The sequence below is a fragment of the Genypterus blacodes genome, unplaced genomic scaffold (assembly GCF_046128005.1).
Source record: "Genypterus blacodes isolate CSIRO-AG114 ecotype Tasmania unplaced genomic scaffold, CSIRO-AGI_Gbla_v1 ptg000061l_1, whole genome shotgun sequence".
NCBI classification, from domain to species: domain Eukaryota; kingdom Metazoa; phylum Chordata; class Actinopteri; order Ophidiiformes; family Ophidiidae; genus Genypterus; species Genypterus blacodes.
In genome coordinates, this window is record NW_027466873.1 from 2721278 (window position 1) to 2734942 (window position 13665).

Genomic DNA, 13665 nt, shown 5'->3' on the forward strand with positions numbered 1-13665 from the left:
ATATGCTGTTATGATCACCAAAGTAAATGGAAATGGAAACTGTACATTAAGAGTCAGTGTTTTCATGAAACCTTAAATGTGTAGATGTTGGGTTTTTTTCTCTGCCCCAGGCTCCTCAACTACTGGGCGGGTTACTTCAACACACTGTCCACCATATTGGGAAAGCAAGTTCAACCCCCCCTTATATTGCCATCTGACCTACGCCAATTTAACACCCCACAAAAGGAAATAATTATGTTCACCTCTTTGCTTGCTAGACGCTGCCTGCTCCTGCATTGGAAATCCCTCACCCCTCCCTCTATTTCGCAATGGCTAAAGGATACAATGTACTTTCTTAGACTCGAGAAAATCGAGTACACTATGAGGGGCCACACTGGTAAGTTCTATCAGAGATGGCAACCTTTTCTCTCTTACTTCACAGATTTACAGGCTATGCCAGACCAGTGACTGAATATCAGAACACCGATCAGTTCCTTTTTATTTTATTTTTTCATTTTATTTTACATCCCATACGGGGTTGTGTGAATTCGGGGTTGTGTGACTGTGGGGTTGGGTGGGGTTTCTGGGTGGGATGCCCTCTCTCGTTTTTTCTCTTTCTGTTTCTTTCCTCCCCCTCTCTCTCTATCACAACCTATGATGCGATTTGTACTGGCCTACATTGCTGCTTGACATCATCCTGTAAGAACTGTTTGTACCCTATGACATCATTGCAATTCCAATCTACTTGTTCTCTACCTCAGGGTCTATGTATATCGTTAAACAACAATAGTAGTGATAATAAAACCTTCCTTCCTTCTTTCTCTCTATCTCTCTCTTTCCTCTTTCCCCTCTTTCATATCAAAAATGATCTCCATAATACCCTACAACTGTGTGCACAATGTTTGCTTCAATAAAAACAAATTGCAAAAAAATAGATAAAAAAATGTGTAGATGTTGGTGTTAAACAAAAAACATCGACTTCGTTCTTTAACCACAAAATGTAAACGAACAAAGACAGTCATTTCAATCAACACTAAAACAATTCTATTTGATTTTACAGGTGATCCCATGCTCTTCCTTTCAGGGACCTAATATGTAAGTAACAGCAGAAGTGGTGACAGAACACATCCTTGTCATGCATAATATTCAAAAGCAGAGCCACATGTGTTAACGTTGACATCTTTTGTAAGAGTACACTCTTCAGTGGTTGTTAAAGGAAGCCATCTGTTACCAGCCCACACACTGCAGGGGATTGTTTTCTGATCAGGACAAAGCCGACTTGCAGCCAGATGTAGTTTGGAGCATAATGAAGTGAGTGTAAAAAAAGAAAAAGTATTCTGAAAGCGTCTGTCTCAGGTTAATATGGACAGAAAGGAAATTTAGTAGCGTTGCTTTTCCAGATTGGTAAAATATTGGAACCAGCTTGGCATTTGGGAAGAACAGCTTTGGAGCTACTGAATCTTCACGATCCCAGGGATTGCAGCATTTTGAACCGCACTCACAAACCTCCCTCAGACACTCGTGGGACATAACTTTATGATTGTAATGTTTACTGTCAGTTTCAGCTGTTAATAATCAGTACTGTGTTTACTTGTGCTTAATGTTCAAAAAGTAATCCTCACACCAGCAGCAGAAAGAACACTAGTAGTTACGAGAGGGATCCAGCAGAGGGAGCACTGAGCTCGTGCGTAATGTTCAGGGACATCTTCGCTTCCTCCACTCTGTCAAAAACACATGTGATCAAAGGAAAGTTTGTGCCCATTCTATCCCCTTTTCAGGTATGAAATTCCCTCAAATAACGTTTAACATTTACTACCGTGTTACTTGAATGTGTATTTGTGCTCAGGAAATTATCTGTAACACACTATGTTTGTGTATTGTGAAGTAATGTTGTTTGCCTGAGGATGATTGAGCTAGTCACGTTAGCCTCTTGACCGTACGGTATCCCAGGAAATATGTTTTGTATTTTATTACTGGTTGCCAATGTTGTTTGTAAATGCTGGGTAACAGAATAGATGATATGATGTGCAATTTCTATGGTATATTATTATGTCTGAGTTTATTGACTCATGTAATATTTACGTTTGACATTTGTACTGGCATTTGTATTTACTGTATGTTGTTACCGTGATAATTTGGTAATTAAACATGTGATCTGACGAAAGATCATCTACTAAATTACCCCATTACACTCACGGTTTACAGAGGCAATACAATGAACAATGATAATCATAACGAATGCATATGCGCAATAATAACACTAAAGAAAACTAATGTTGTGCGACATAAACACTCAAATCAAACATTTATGAACAATAGCACTGTTATGAATAAAATAACCCTTTAACACATTAAAGTCGTACATTTGCGGTTCCGCTGGCCGCCATTTATAATATAATAATTGTATTAGTTGGGTCGTTTTATGTTTTTTTGTTTTTTTTAAAAGAAGATGCATTTGATAATCTCTGTCACTATTTATTCAATGCTGTGTTAATACCGCAGAAGTGTGTTTACTTGCTCGTTAATTCGCGAGTGTAATTTGAATTTTACGTGGAGTAAATCTTTAATTGAACATTTACATTAATCATGATCACAACAAATGCGATAAGAATGCAACCTGTTATGGCGGGGAATGAAATGCCTGACGGACCAATGTAGGCGAATGAACTTCCTGTTTTGAAGGAAAGCAGCGACGTGAGTGTGTCACATATTTCATATCTTCCATGTTTGGCCTTTTTACGCGATAATTATAATTAGCGTTGTAGCGAGAAAAATAATAATGAAATAGCAACAATGCAAGCTGTTTGGTTGTCGTGGCAAATGAGCCATGACTGTGACTTTAAATATAAAGCTCCTAGCAGCCATGTCACTCTGAACGCCATTTATCGTGCTTTTCAAACGTCAACTATCACAAAGCGATATAAATACACAAATTGTGGCGGTAAGATGTTTGGGCATACCTTACAAAACGTGTGCGTAACCGGTGGTCTCTAATTCAAGTTCACGTGTCGGCTGAATTCAAGAGATAACGTCATACAATATAGCTAAACAGAAGTGGCTGACGTCATTGTAGATTTTAAAAACATTTAGTTGCCCCCGTATTCTGTATATATTATCGTGACGTTTCCAACTGAATTTCTTTTCTACTCTAAATCGTGCCAAATATTGTGCAAAAGATAATTACTTAATTATTACTCACAAACAAAAGCCTTCACAGATGTATTAAGGCTCAGGATTGGTAGAGCGGTTGTCAAGGGGATGGAGGGTTGCTGGTTCTATTCCGGGCCCCTCTTTGAGAGCCTGGAAGAGTCATTATAGACGCTTTGGCGAACAGCGATATAAGAACAGTCCATAAAGAATTAAAGTCAAAGTGTGTTAAATTTGATGACCCTTGCCTAATGGTCTCTGTAATGAAAGCTTCTCATTGGTTGATTTTATTCACATTTCAAAATGCATGTGAATAGTTCTTGTCGGTTATTAGAGCTGCCAGATTTTCCGACAATACTTCCAAGTACACGTTTAACAACTAAGGACTAAACTAAAATCAAACAAACAGGTTTTAACATGTCTTTTAATATATCAATAAAATAAATGGATGCAAAAGCAAGGTGTTGTTACTCTTACTCTTCCCTTAACCTAAACTATAAAAAAATCTTAGTATAGGCCCTACACTATGATGACTTTTTAAATTACGTTTTGTGCTCAAAATACACTTTCAGTAAGCGGCACTGACTGACTTGCTGCATGTGTGCTATTTGTTTTTTTGCTCCTTATGTCTTTTGCAGAGAGAAGGAGCCATGCCTTTCCTCCACGGCTTTCGAAGGATCATTTACGAGTATCAGCCACTAGTGGACGCCGTCATGTGCGTGGTGGGTCTGGAGGAAGGAGATAGCGCCCAGGACGCGAGGTAAGCCTGAAACTACTCGCCCACGGCCAATTGCCAGTGCCGGTAGTTTAAAGATGTGTTTGGGGCGACCCGCAGGGACCGTGATCTTCTCCGCTCTTGTGTCCAGAGTGGACGTGCCGTTGGATGAGAGTGAACTGTGCGGGTCCTTGGAGGAGCTCCTGGACAAAGAGTCTGAGTCGGACGTGTTCATCGAAGGCGTCAGCTACGCTCTCTTTAAGGTGGCTGAGCGCGGGCTGTTGAATGCGGCTCAGATCCTCATCCGGTACGGCGCTGATATCAACTTTGAAGGTGAGAAACCATGAGGCACGACACTTTGACTGTACTATATTTAATCTGATCTTTGCTTCCACAGACAGATTGTTATGATCTATGTACAACTTGGCACAACTTTTGAAAATGTACCTTTCGGGGAGTACATTTCTATATTTTTGTCCAGCTTGTCCATGTTAAAAAGTAACTGGCAGCTCTCACTAACAAAGACGGATAAGGATAACAAAGACCTTGTCAATAGGCATTCACTTGCATTCATCAATAGTATAATATCATGTTTTCTGCAGAGGTAAATATCCTTTTGCTGTGTGGACAGGTTACTTGTGTGGCAGAGTGTTTCCAGTGTGTTAGAGTTTGGATCCCAGACAGCAGTTTCCCTCTGAATTTGCAGTAGCAGAAGTGTGTATAAAGAGCGTTTGAGAGCGGAATGAGAAAGCTGTCATCTACAGACAAGAGAGAACGTCTCGCTGTAGCAAACTGCCGCATAAAGTGATAAAGTTTGTGTCGCCGCCGTGATGAAACCTGCCGGGGCTCAGCTAAGACTCTGCTGTGGTGACCTCTGGTGGTTGAAGAAATCCTCCTCCTCCTCCTCCTCCCCGGGGACATAATTAGGGGAAGTTGGCAGACGCTGCTTTCATTCGTCTCTTACATTTCTTGAATGCCTCTTTTCTAAAAGTTAACATTGACAGATGCTCCCACACGCTGTGCAGAAATGTTCCCACTTTCTCTGTTTCGTTATCAAAACACGGATAATGCTAACTTGTGTCAAAGACTCACTCTGCTACAGCTTTAGTGCAGAGAGTTTTAGTACTTATCCTTTAACAGTCACAGAATAACCTAGACAAGGCTCAAGACAATACATCAGTAAGATATATAGACATATGCATCGGTAATAAGCAGTTTGTGACAGCTTTAGTTCTGCTCCATGTTCATTATAATCCTGCGTCTGTTCTGATATCTCAGCAGACCGACAGAATCACAGCAATCTACTAATCAATCAGCTGTAGTTTTTGTAGCATTCCCCATATCCATGTAAGACACTGTGGGCTCTCATCCTCTCTCCTGCTCAGACTTCATGTCAAAGTTTGTGTTTTTAAAATCACCTTGAAGTGACTTTTCTCATTAAGAGTGAAGCTCCCGACACCTAACTGTTGGCTGGATCCACTTAGCCGTTCATCCTGGTTCTCTCTCCTCCTGCAGACCCGGTGTCGTACTACAACCCGCTGCACATAGCCGTCCTGAGGAGCCGGCCCAACATGGTGAGGCTGCTGGTCGGGTACGGAGCAGACATCGAAAAGAGAGACCGGGTGAGGCATAGAGGCTTTCCACAACCGAGATGCCACGCACGTCTGTCCTGGTTGTTGTGTATCTAACTAGACTCTGTGCTGCGTCTCCTCTTGTAGATCCATGAGAGCAGCCCTCTGGACCTGGCGAGCGAGGAGGCGGACAGGCTGACCTGCCTGCTCGCCCTGCTGGACTTGGGCGCTGACGTGAATGCGAGAGATAAACACGGTAAATAAACCTTCGCCTGCGTCACACTGTTACTTTGACTTCTTCTTTCCATTAATGCCATTGTTTTGGTCTCATCCCCAAAGGGAAGACGCCTTTGCTTCACGCCTTGGCGAGCAGTGATGGACTCACGGTGCACAACACAGAGAACATCCGGTTTCTTCTCCAGAGAGGTACGGCTTTGCTCTTTCCAGACGCCCCCCCATCAGAACTGAGGCGTTAATATGCACACCTGCCCACCCGTACGCTTTTTTCAGATCAAAGTAAAACAGGGTAGACTATCAGGGTAGATCATGCATAAATAGTTTGGAAGCAGAAACAATCCAAGGATCCAGGCGTGACTCAACACTCTAAAATAGAGGACACAAAGTCGTCTTCTGGCTCTGCAGTGTTATCGCTCTCCCATCTGCTGGTAGGAACTAGAGGCAGACTTTCATGAAGGCCTGTGTTATACGGCTGTGCGGTCTGAAGGGAGGTTATTGTAGAAGGTTAATGTATCAGCTGCTATTAAATCTGACCACGTTCAACTAAACAGTGCACATTTTGATCTCTCCTTGCTCCAAACACACCAGTCCTTCTCAATTCTTCGTTGGGCCTGAGGATCTGGATCAAGAATCACTGGTTGAGCCAATCAGAGCCCAAAGTGTTCCATATTAAATTAATGAATGAACAAAAACAAAAAAGTTGACAAGTCATTATTCAAGTGAGCAGTTGTGATGTGTAATATTTGAGTGGATACTTTATAGTAGACTTGAATCTGCAGTGATCTACTTTGTCCACCAGGTGGCAGGAAAAGTGGCCATTATCTAATCAACATCTCCTCTACAATAGAGGTCTCCTGATTTGGTTTTGGGCACAGTTGAGCATCTCAGTTAAACCCAGAGGTCCTCTGATGACAGGTGTGTATTACAGTGTGTATCTGAACCATAACACTGGTCTGGTATCTGCTCCTTTTCAGGCGCTAATGTTCACGCTGCCTCGGACGGAGACGGAGAAACAGCCGAGTCCTCATTGGTGTTTTTGGTTAAGGAGGCTCTGGAGGCCAATATGGAGGATGCTGCAGAGATCGGCAAGTTCTGCTTAAAAACCACACAGCTGCTTCTGGCCCACGGTGCCGATCCCAGCTGCTGTCTGCACGACGGTGAACCTTCCCTGACACAGACCAGCTTGGAGTACTTCGATCTGCTCTTCCCTCTGGCCGTGCTGTTACTCCAGAGCGGAGCCTCCTTTGTTTGCTCCTGCCACGGCGCCTCCTGCTGGTCAGGCTATGGGCTCCTGTTTCGCAGGCTCCAAACAGCCCTCCAGCGGTGTTCTGATCAAACCCAAGCCTCTGAGCTCCTGGAGCAAGCCGAGGCGTTGCTGGACTTAGCCAGGGTAAACGTCCCCTCGCTGCATCTGCCTCCCGGCCTCCAGCTTCCCGTGCCTGGACAGGACGCACCCCTGCACGCTCAGGCTCTGCTGGACCTGCACAGACGCGCAGCGGAGTGTGAAGCGGGCCCTCCAGCCCTGCGTTGCCTTTGTAGGGCGTTCATACGGAGCCACCTAAAGCCCTGGCCCCTTGAGAACCAAGTCAAGGCCTTACCGCTGCCAGACAGACTGAAAGACTTTCTCCTCCCTGAGCTCACGTACAGCCCAAAGCCCGGCTGGGACTGCTTCAGGTCTCAACAAAGCCTGCGCTGACCACACAGACCTGCCACTGACTCTTTTTACTTATACTTTGATCTAAAATAAGAGACTGAACCTGCTAGTAAAATCTTGTCTTAAATGTCCGAACACGTCCACAGATGCGTCATGTACAACAGCTACCTACTGAAGCCTGTATGTGTTTACAGACACAAGTGTGTATGTTTACCTCAATAAACCAAACTATGTGAGTCCCAATATGCGTTGGAGTTGTAAGTGATGATCTCACTGCTGCACAGTCATCCGTACAGATTGCAGTGTGTCGCATCGCCACCAGATGGCACTGTTGCTCTTGCGTTTCTGAAGTGGCTCACACGTTGGGGTCAGATATTTAGCTATTCACAGTGCAGCCTATCAAACTTATTCCAGTGCAGTATAACGTATCCATATTTGATGTCCTTAATGTGATGGCAATGCTGCGTAGAATTCACATCCGTGTGTATTCTTCACTTAACATGAGAGTGGACCAATAAACCGATCATGTCTCCGCAACAAACCTCCTGATCATCAATGTGGCCACATTTCCAGTATCAGACTGACATAAATGTATGTTTGTCGATATGTGAGTGTATTTTTTGATTGACCAGGTAGTGGCAGTGCAGTGCAGAGGTTGTGTGTATTAACCTGCCGGCTACCTGTTAGGGGAATCATGTAATTGGTGCTGTGTGTGTATGTATGCATGTATGTATGTGCCTTGTGGATGAATCCATTGCACTCTATACGTTGTTGCTTGTGTGTGCTTGAGTGTGTGCTAAAACAAATGTGTCGAGCCCAGCGTGCGTGGAAAGTTTTACAAAGCTTGCTCAATGGTTGTGTGTTAAAATCTGCTGAATTTCTTGACCATTCTCTCCCTCGCTTGAGCTTAAAGCAATCCTCTTGCTTTACTGAAACATCCTGAGATGATATGAGCACACCATACATACATACATATGTGTTTGCGTCCATGCGTGTGTGACGAGCAAACTAAATAGGACAGCGCGTTACACAACTAACCCCTTCCTGACATTGCTGGAGCTGGAGTGGCTCCAAGGCTTGCAGGCGCTCCAGCTCCTCTCGGTTATCTAGGTCACAGCCTCTGAGGAGAGGAGCCTCAGCAGCAGCAGCCCTGCATGACACACGCTTCACTCTCCTGTCTGTCTGAATCTCCCCGCATACTCTTGACAAAGCCTCAACACCGGCCTGGTCGAACGAGGGAGAGAGGGATGGAGGGAGGGAGGGAGGGGGGTTGCGGGAGGGAGAAGAGTGAAGAAGAAAAAAAAGCCTGTGTGTGTGTGTACGTGTGTGTGTTAAAGATACAGACGGCATATGTGGAACGGGCTTTGAGAGCACTCTCGTGGAGGACGCATGGAAATGGCAATGTTGGATTACATTTATACAATAAAGTCGCTGTAGGAGCATAATCCACCCAAGCAACAATCACAATGCTGGAAGAAGAAAACACACACAAACACATACACACACACAGCCTTCTTCCATAGAGTCCAATCCTGCTTGCAGAAGGTGATAGAATAGAGATAGTGGGGGGAGGGCTAAGCCAGTACTCCTCCATCCAGCATTTATTGGAAAACAGTGCGAGTGAAGCTCGGTACTGAAATTAGTTATTGATCTATTCTCTCCCTGAAGCCCATGGGTCTTTCCCACCACACCTGCTCATTCTCTCACAGCCGTTTCTTTCTCTCACTGCAGCCCATTGTAGCTTTCATCCTCCGCTCCAAGCTCCTCTGTGTGATTTACTTGTTTTGTAGTTATTTATTCTCTTTTAAAGCTTCTTTGCATGTAGATAGTTTGGAATATCTGCGTCAACTGAAAAGTTCATGAACTAAAATATCTAAAGAAACATTCTAGACATAAGGCAACAATATATATCTACTGTGATCGAGCCAAATCTGGTCATAACTGGACATAACACTTTTGAATGCTGAATAGTTTGACAGGGGCGGACTTGATGGGCATTTACAAAGGGCTTCCAGCTAACAAGGGCCCCAATAGATATCTGTTTAGATTTCAGATTTTTGACCCAAACTTGGCGTGAACCAAAGTATTTTTCCATTTGAGACGCCTCACGTTTGAAATACATTTCCAAGACAAACTCTTGTTAATTCAGCTCAGACTTGCGTCCAAACATAAAGGATCTTTTCATAACACCGTCAGATCAGAAAATGTTAACATATCAGATTCAGTGGTTGTTTACTTTTAGTCCCTGTTATAAAAGAGTCGTTAATCAATTTGGTAGCGTTGGGTTCCAATCTCCTAATTGGTCTAATTGTGGCTTTGTTGCGTCTCTTCATCTTTGTTTGGAAACTCTGGTTCACTTTATGCTTTTTCACATGTTACTTAACCATGGGGTTTGTTATGAAATGTTTTATCTCTTCTGGTTCTCTGCTCGTCCTCGTTGTCCCCCTTTGCTGTTTGGAGCTCACCGATCTGGTTTCAGACCACACAAAACCGTCCACAGATAAAATGCAATGCAGTCACATGGATGTTTCATAACAAGTCATACAAAGCAGATGCATTGGATATACCGAGTGAAAACGGATCTACACAATGATTCAACCTATGATTCATCTTAATGATGCAAATTTCTGTGCGTCAATGAATGTAAAAGTGCTGTAAGGCTCTTGTTGGTTTGATAAAAAGGAGAGCTACTGCAGTGCCTCTGAGCCACGAGTGTATAGACTGGAGATCCATTCCAGCTTCAGCATTTAATTTACTATTAGAAATTCACACTGTTCTGAGGAACTAAAAACTCTTTTCTCTTTGTGTTTGTTCGCTTTGAAGGCTCCATTTACTGCTGGTCCCTGTCTGGCCTTCAGCCTTTCTCTATTTACCAGCCTGTCACTGACAAAGACGGATAGAACGACGACTATTCCAGCCCTTTGCCTATGCAGGGGACAGGCCGTCTAGAATGGACATCATCTTGTCTTCCCCTAGACGATGTCTAGACGCGAGATAATTGCAGACATCACTGAACGCTCAGCTGCTGCAAGAAACCACATGGGACTTTAGGTGGACTTTGGGGGGAAACGGGCAGCAGAGCGAGGTCACGCTGCTTAGACGCCTCCAACTGTGTGTTTTATGCTTTTGCCTATACATCACCGGACTGTATATGAGGCTTGGTGTGAATGCGACGCGAGGATTTGTGTGTGGGAGAGTGAAAGAAAGAGTGTGTGAGAGAGAGAGAGTGAGAGAGGGAGTGAGAGAGAGAAAGAGGGGGGAAGAGAGAGAGAGAGAGAAAGAGAGAGAGAGAGAGAGAGAGAGAGGAGAGAGAGCGTAGACATCAAAACACACAGTACCAAGTGTTCATAACCACAGATGTGGTGACTTCACCAGAAAAAAATGTTCTCCTTCCTTCAGCTCTGCGAACGCTGATGGAGCTCACCAGAAATGAATGGTTAATAAAACCAAGAGGAGAACGTTCTCACCAGATATCACCGTAACATTATGTGCCTCTCTGCTGGGCTACACACAGTTTATCAACATTTGACGTTACTGTTGTTGTCGCTCACAGACTTCCAAATGTGGATCTTTGCTGGAGAGTGTGTGTGCGTGTGTGCGTGTGTGCATGTGTGCGTGTGTGTGCTTGTGTGCGCGTGTGTGCATGTGTGTGTGTGCGCATGTGTGTGCATGTGTGTGTGTGTGTGTGTGTGTGTGTGTGTGTGTGTGTGTGTGTGTGTGTGTGTGTGTGCTGTGTTGGGGGGGTTGTTGGTTGGTGTGTGAGCTCTGAGGGATGGTCGCAGGTCACTGGGTTCACCCCGGGCACAGGACTAATCTCAGTGGGGGTGGGTGGGATGCGGAATAACTGAATCCTGTTGGGGCAGGCAGGCCACCTCCAATGTTCTGCACCAGGTGTTGGTTCATTTTTCTAGGAGCGGCTCTGCAGATTGACACAGACCGTTGTGCTCGCGAAGGTTTGTTTAGCTTTTGATCTGTAGATTTGGAAAAAATGTTCAGTGTTTCATAAAAAAAACACAGACTGGCCCTTTAAAATAACCACAATATTGAGTAAAGCTTTGTTTTACTACTGTAGTGAAGGAAAATCTCTTTAAAAGGTACAACTTCGATATCATTACAGTTACTTTTGCTGAGTTTTACAGCCATTACATCTGGAGTGTTGCTGCTCTTTAGTGGCGTGTCACTTTAAAGACGACGCGTCCCCTCTGCTACGTTAAAGTATTAAAGCAAAAAAGCAGTTAGTCCGCTCCGGGTGGCAGATTCTAAAGAGGCGTATGGCAAAAAAAAAAAGAAAAAAAAGTTGGACTTCCATACTGCAACTCCTATTTTAGAAGCACACACACACACACTCACTGACACACACACTCACTCACACACACACACACACACACACACACCACCCTCTGCGTTTCTACAACTGACGCCATTTCACAGAAATTCCAGACAACTGGCGCCTGGGCTCTGCCTCCGAGAAGGACATGATGAATAGGACACACCCTTGGTATGCTAGTGAATGGTAGAATATATGGCACACTGCAGCGTTACAGCCTAGATTCATTGCAGTCCTCCTCAAGCTCTCTTTTTTTGGGGGGGAGTGGGGGGGAGTAGGAGAGGAGAGGAGAGGAGGAAGGAGGAATGGCAGAGTCGTTTTTTCCCCCCTGCTTTTCTCCTCGGCGCTCCTATTTTTACAGCACAGAGTTTGAGTGAAATGCACTGAGGCACCAGCGAGGCGAGCTACAGCTTCTCTCTCTCTCTCTCTCCCTCTCTCCCTCTCTCCCCACCAGCTCTGGTTCCTGATCCACCTCTTTGTTGTGGTCTATGCATGCCTGCTCCAGTCACGTGACCACGTTTCCATGGCAACTCGGGTTTGAGTAATCATTTGCGTTACGACCTTTATTCCCTTGAGGAAAGGGGAGGGGGGAGGTTAGAGCGAGCCTGTGAGAGGGAGGGAGGGAGGAAGGGAGGGAGGGAGGGAGGAAGGGAGCAGGAGGGAAGAGAAAAGGCAGCAGGCAGAAGGGGAGCGGCGGCGAGGCAGTAAGGGAAGAAAATAGGCAGAAAGGAGGCGGCGAGGAGGGAAAATGTGCTCCTCTGCTGCCTTTTATATTTTCTACTTTATGTTTTTGCCTACACAGACACACACACACACACACACACACACACACACACAAACACGCTCCGCAACGCATATCAGTCGAAGCTGAAAACTGGAAAAACAGGAAAGAGACAAAGAGCAGAGTAAAGAGCGGGCGGGTTCATCAACGCCATAATTTCCTTTGTGTTGTGACTCACTGGTAGACGATGAGGGGAGGCGAAGCAGTTTGGTTGGAGAGGCAGCAGGCATGTATGTTTCATAAGGGCCTCCACACACACACACACACGCACGAACACGTACACACACACACACCTCCCCTTCATTTCTTCTCTTCTCGGAGGAAAAGCAGTACTGTGCCACATGTGCAAGTCTCAGCAGAAACAGATTCTGTATGTTCCTGTTTCTTGCTCTCCCGGCTGCGTTGTCATGGTTACAGAGCTAGTCCACCAAGGCACGCAGCCCCACTCTCTCTCTCTCTCCCTCCCTCCCTCTCCCTCTCCCTCTCCCTCTCCCTCTTCCTCTCCCTCTCCCTCTCCGTCTCTCCCTCTCTCTCGCTCTCTCTCTCTCTCTCTCTCTCTCTCTCTCTCTCTCTCTCTCTCTCTCTCTCTCTCTCTCTCTCATTCTCTCTCTCTCCACCGTTGGGTGATTCAAGCCATCAGTTGGGTTGTGTCATCTTCTAGATGGACTTTCTCCCACATCTCCTAAATGGAGTTTTTCTGTTCCAGCTCCAATTGGATTCAAGTTTAAGAAAGTGGAATAATTGTGAGTGTGTGTATGTGTGTATGTTTTTTTGTTTTTTTTACCAGTAGTAGTGTGTGTGAGGGTGGGGGGTTGGGGTTGGGGGGGGATCCAGCAGCACTGACAGGAGGTGGGCTTGACTGGGGGGGCTGGTGATAGACACTATGGGGGTTGTGATGGTGGTGGTGGTGGTGGTGGCTGCTTCCAGGTGCCTGTGACTGGGGCTGAATATGAATGAGGGGCCCCCAGTTCTCCAGAGATGGCGGCTGGGGAAAGAGACAGAGGGAGGGAGAGAGGGAGAGAGAGAGAGAGAGACAGAGAGAGAGAGAGAGAGAGAGAGAGAGGGAGTGCTGGTAAACCTGGAGACCAGTGGAGCCTGGCTGGCTGAGAGGCCCCCACAAGCTGCTGACAGGAGCTGCAGCTAGCCATCACGTTAATTAGCGTTTTTACTCTTGCAGCGCCGAATAGGGGGAGTGGGTTAGAGGGATGTGGGGGTGGTATATGACTCATAGACACAGTATGGTTTATTCATGAT

At 45.3% G+C, this 13665-nt stretch overlaps 1 protein-coding gene across 2 annotated transcripts; it reads left to right on the forward strand.

The window, feature by feature from the left end:
* Positions 1-1659: 1659 nt before the first annotated feature.
* Positions 1660-7546, forward strand: asb6 (ankyrin repeat and SOCS box containing 6). 2 transcript variants are annotated; one of them, XM_076154319.1, is made up of 7 exons: positions 1660-1757; positions 3765-3886; positions 3993-4174; positions 5357-5463; positions 5560-5668; positions 5752-5838; positions 6624-7546. In XM_076154319.1, the coding sequence occupies exons 1-7, from the start codon at positions 1671-1673 to the stop codon at positions 7343-7345; spliced, it is 1416 nt and encodes a 471-aa protein (XP_076010434.1). In that variant the 5' UTR covers positions 1660-1670; the 3' UTR covers positions 7346-7546. The 2 variants fall into 2 exon arrangements, with proteins under 2 accessions (XP_076010434.1, XP_076010435.1); XM_076154320.1 differs by lacking the exon at positions 1660-1757 and adding an exon at positions 2435-2673.
* Positions 7547-13665: the final 6119 nt, after the last annotated feature.

What these genes read in the sequence shown, in the direction of transcription:
- asb6 (XM_076154319.1), top strand. Translation starts at nt 1,671, where the DNA reads ATGTTCAGGGACATCTTCGCTTCCTCCACTCTGTCAAAAACACATGTG. An exon ending in GAATGCGAGAGATAAACACG is followed by an intron (nt 5,669 to 5,751) that starts GTAAATAAACCT and finishes TCATCCCCAAAG; the next exon opens with GGAAGACGCCTTTGCTTCAC. An exon ending in CCGGTTTCTTCTCCAGAGAG is followed by an intron (nt 5,839 to 6,623) that starts GTACGGCTTTGC and finishes GCTCCTTTTCAG; the next exon opens with GCGCTAATGTTCACGCTGCC.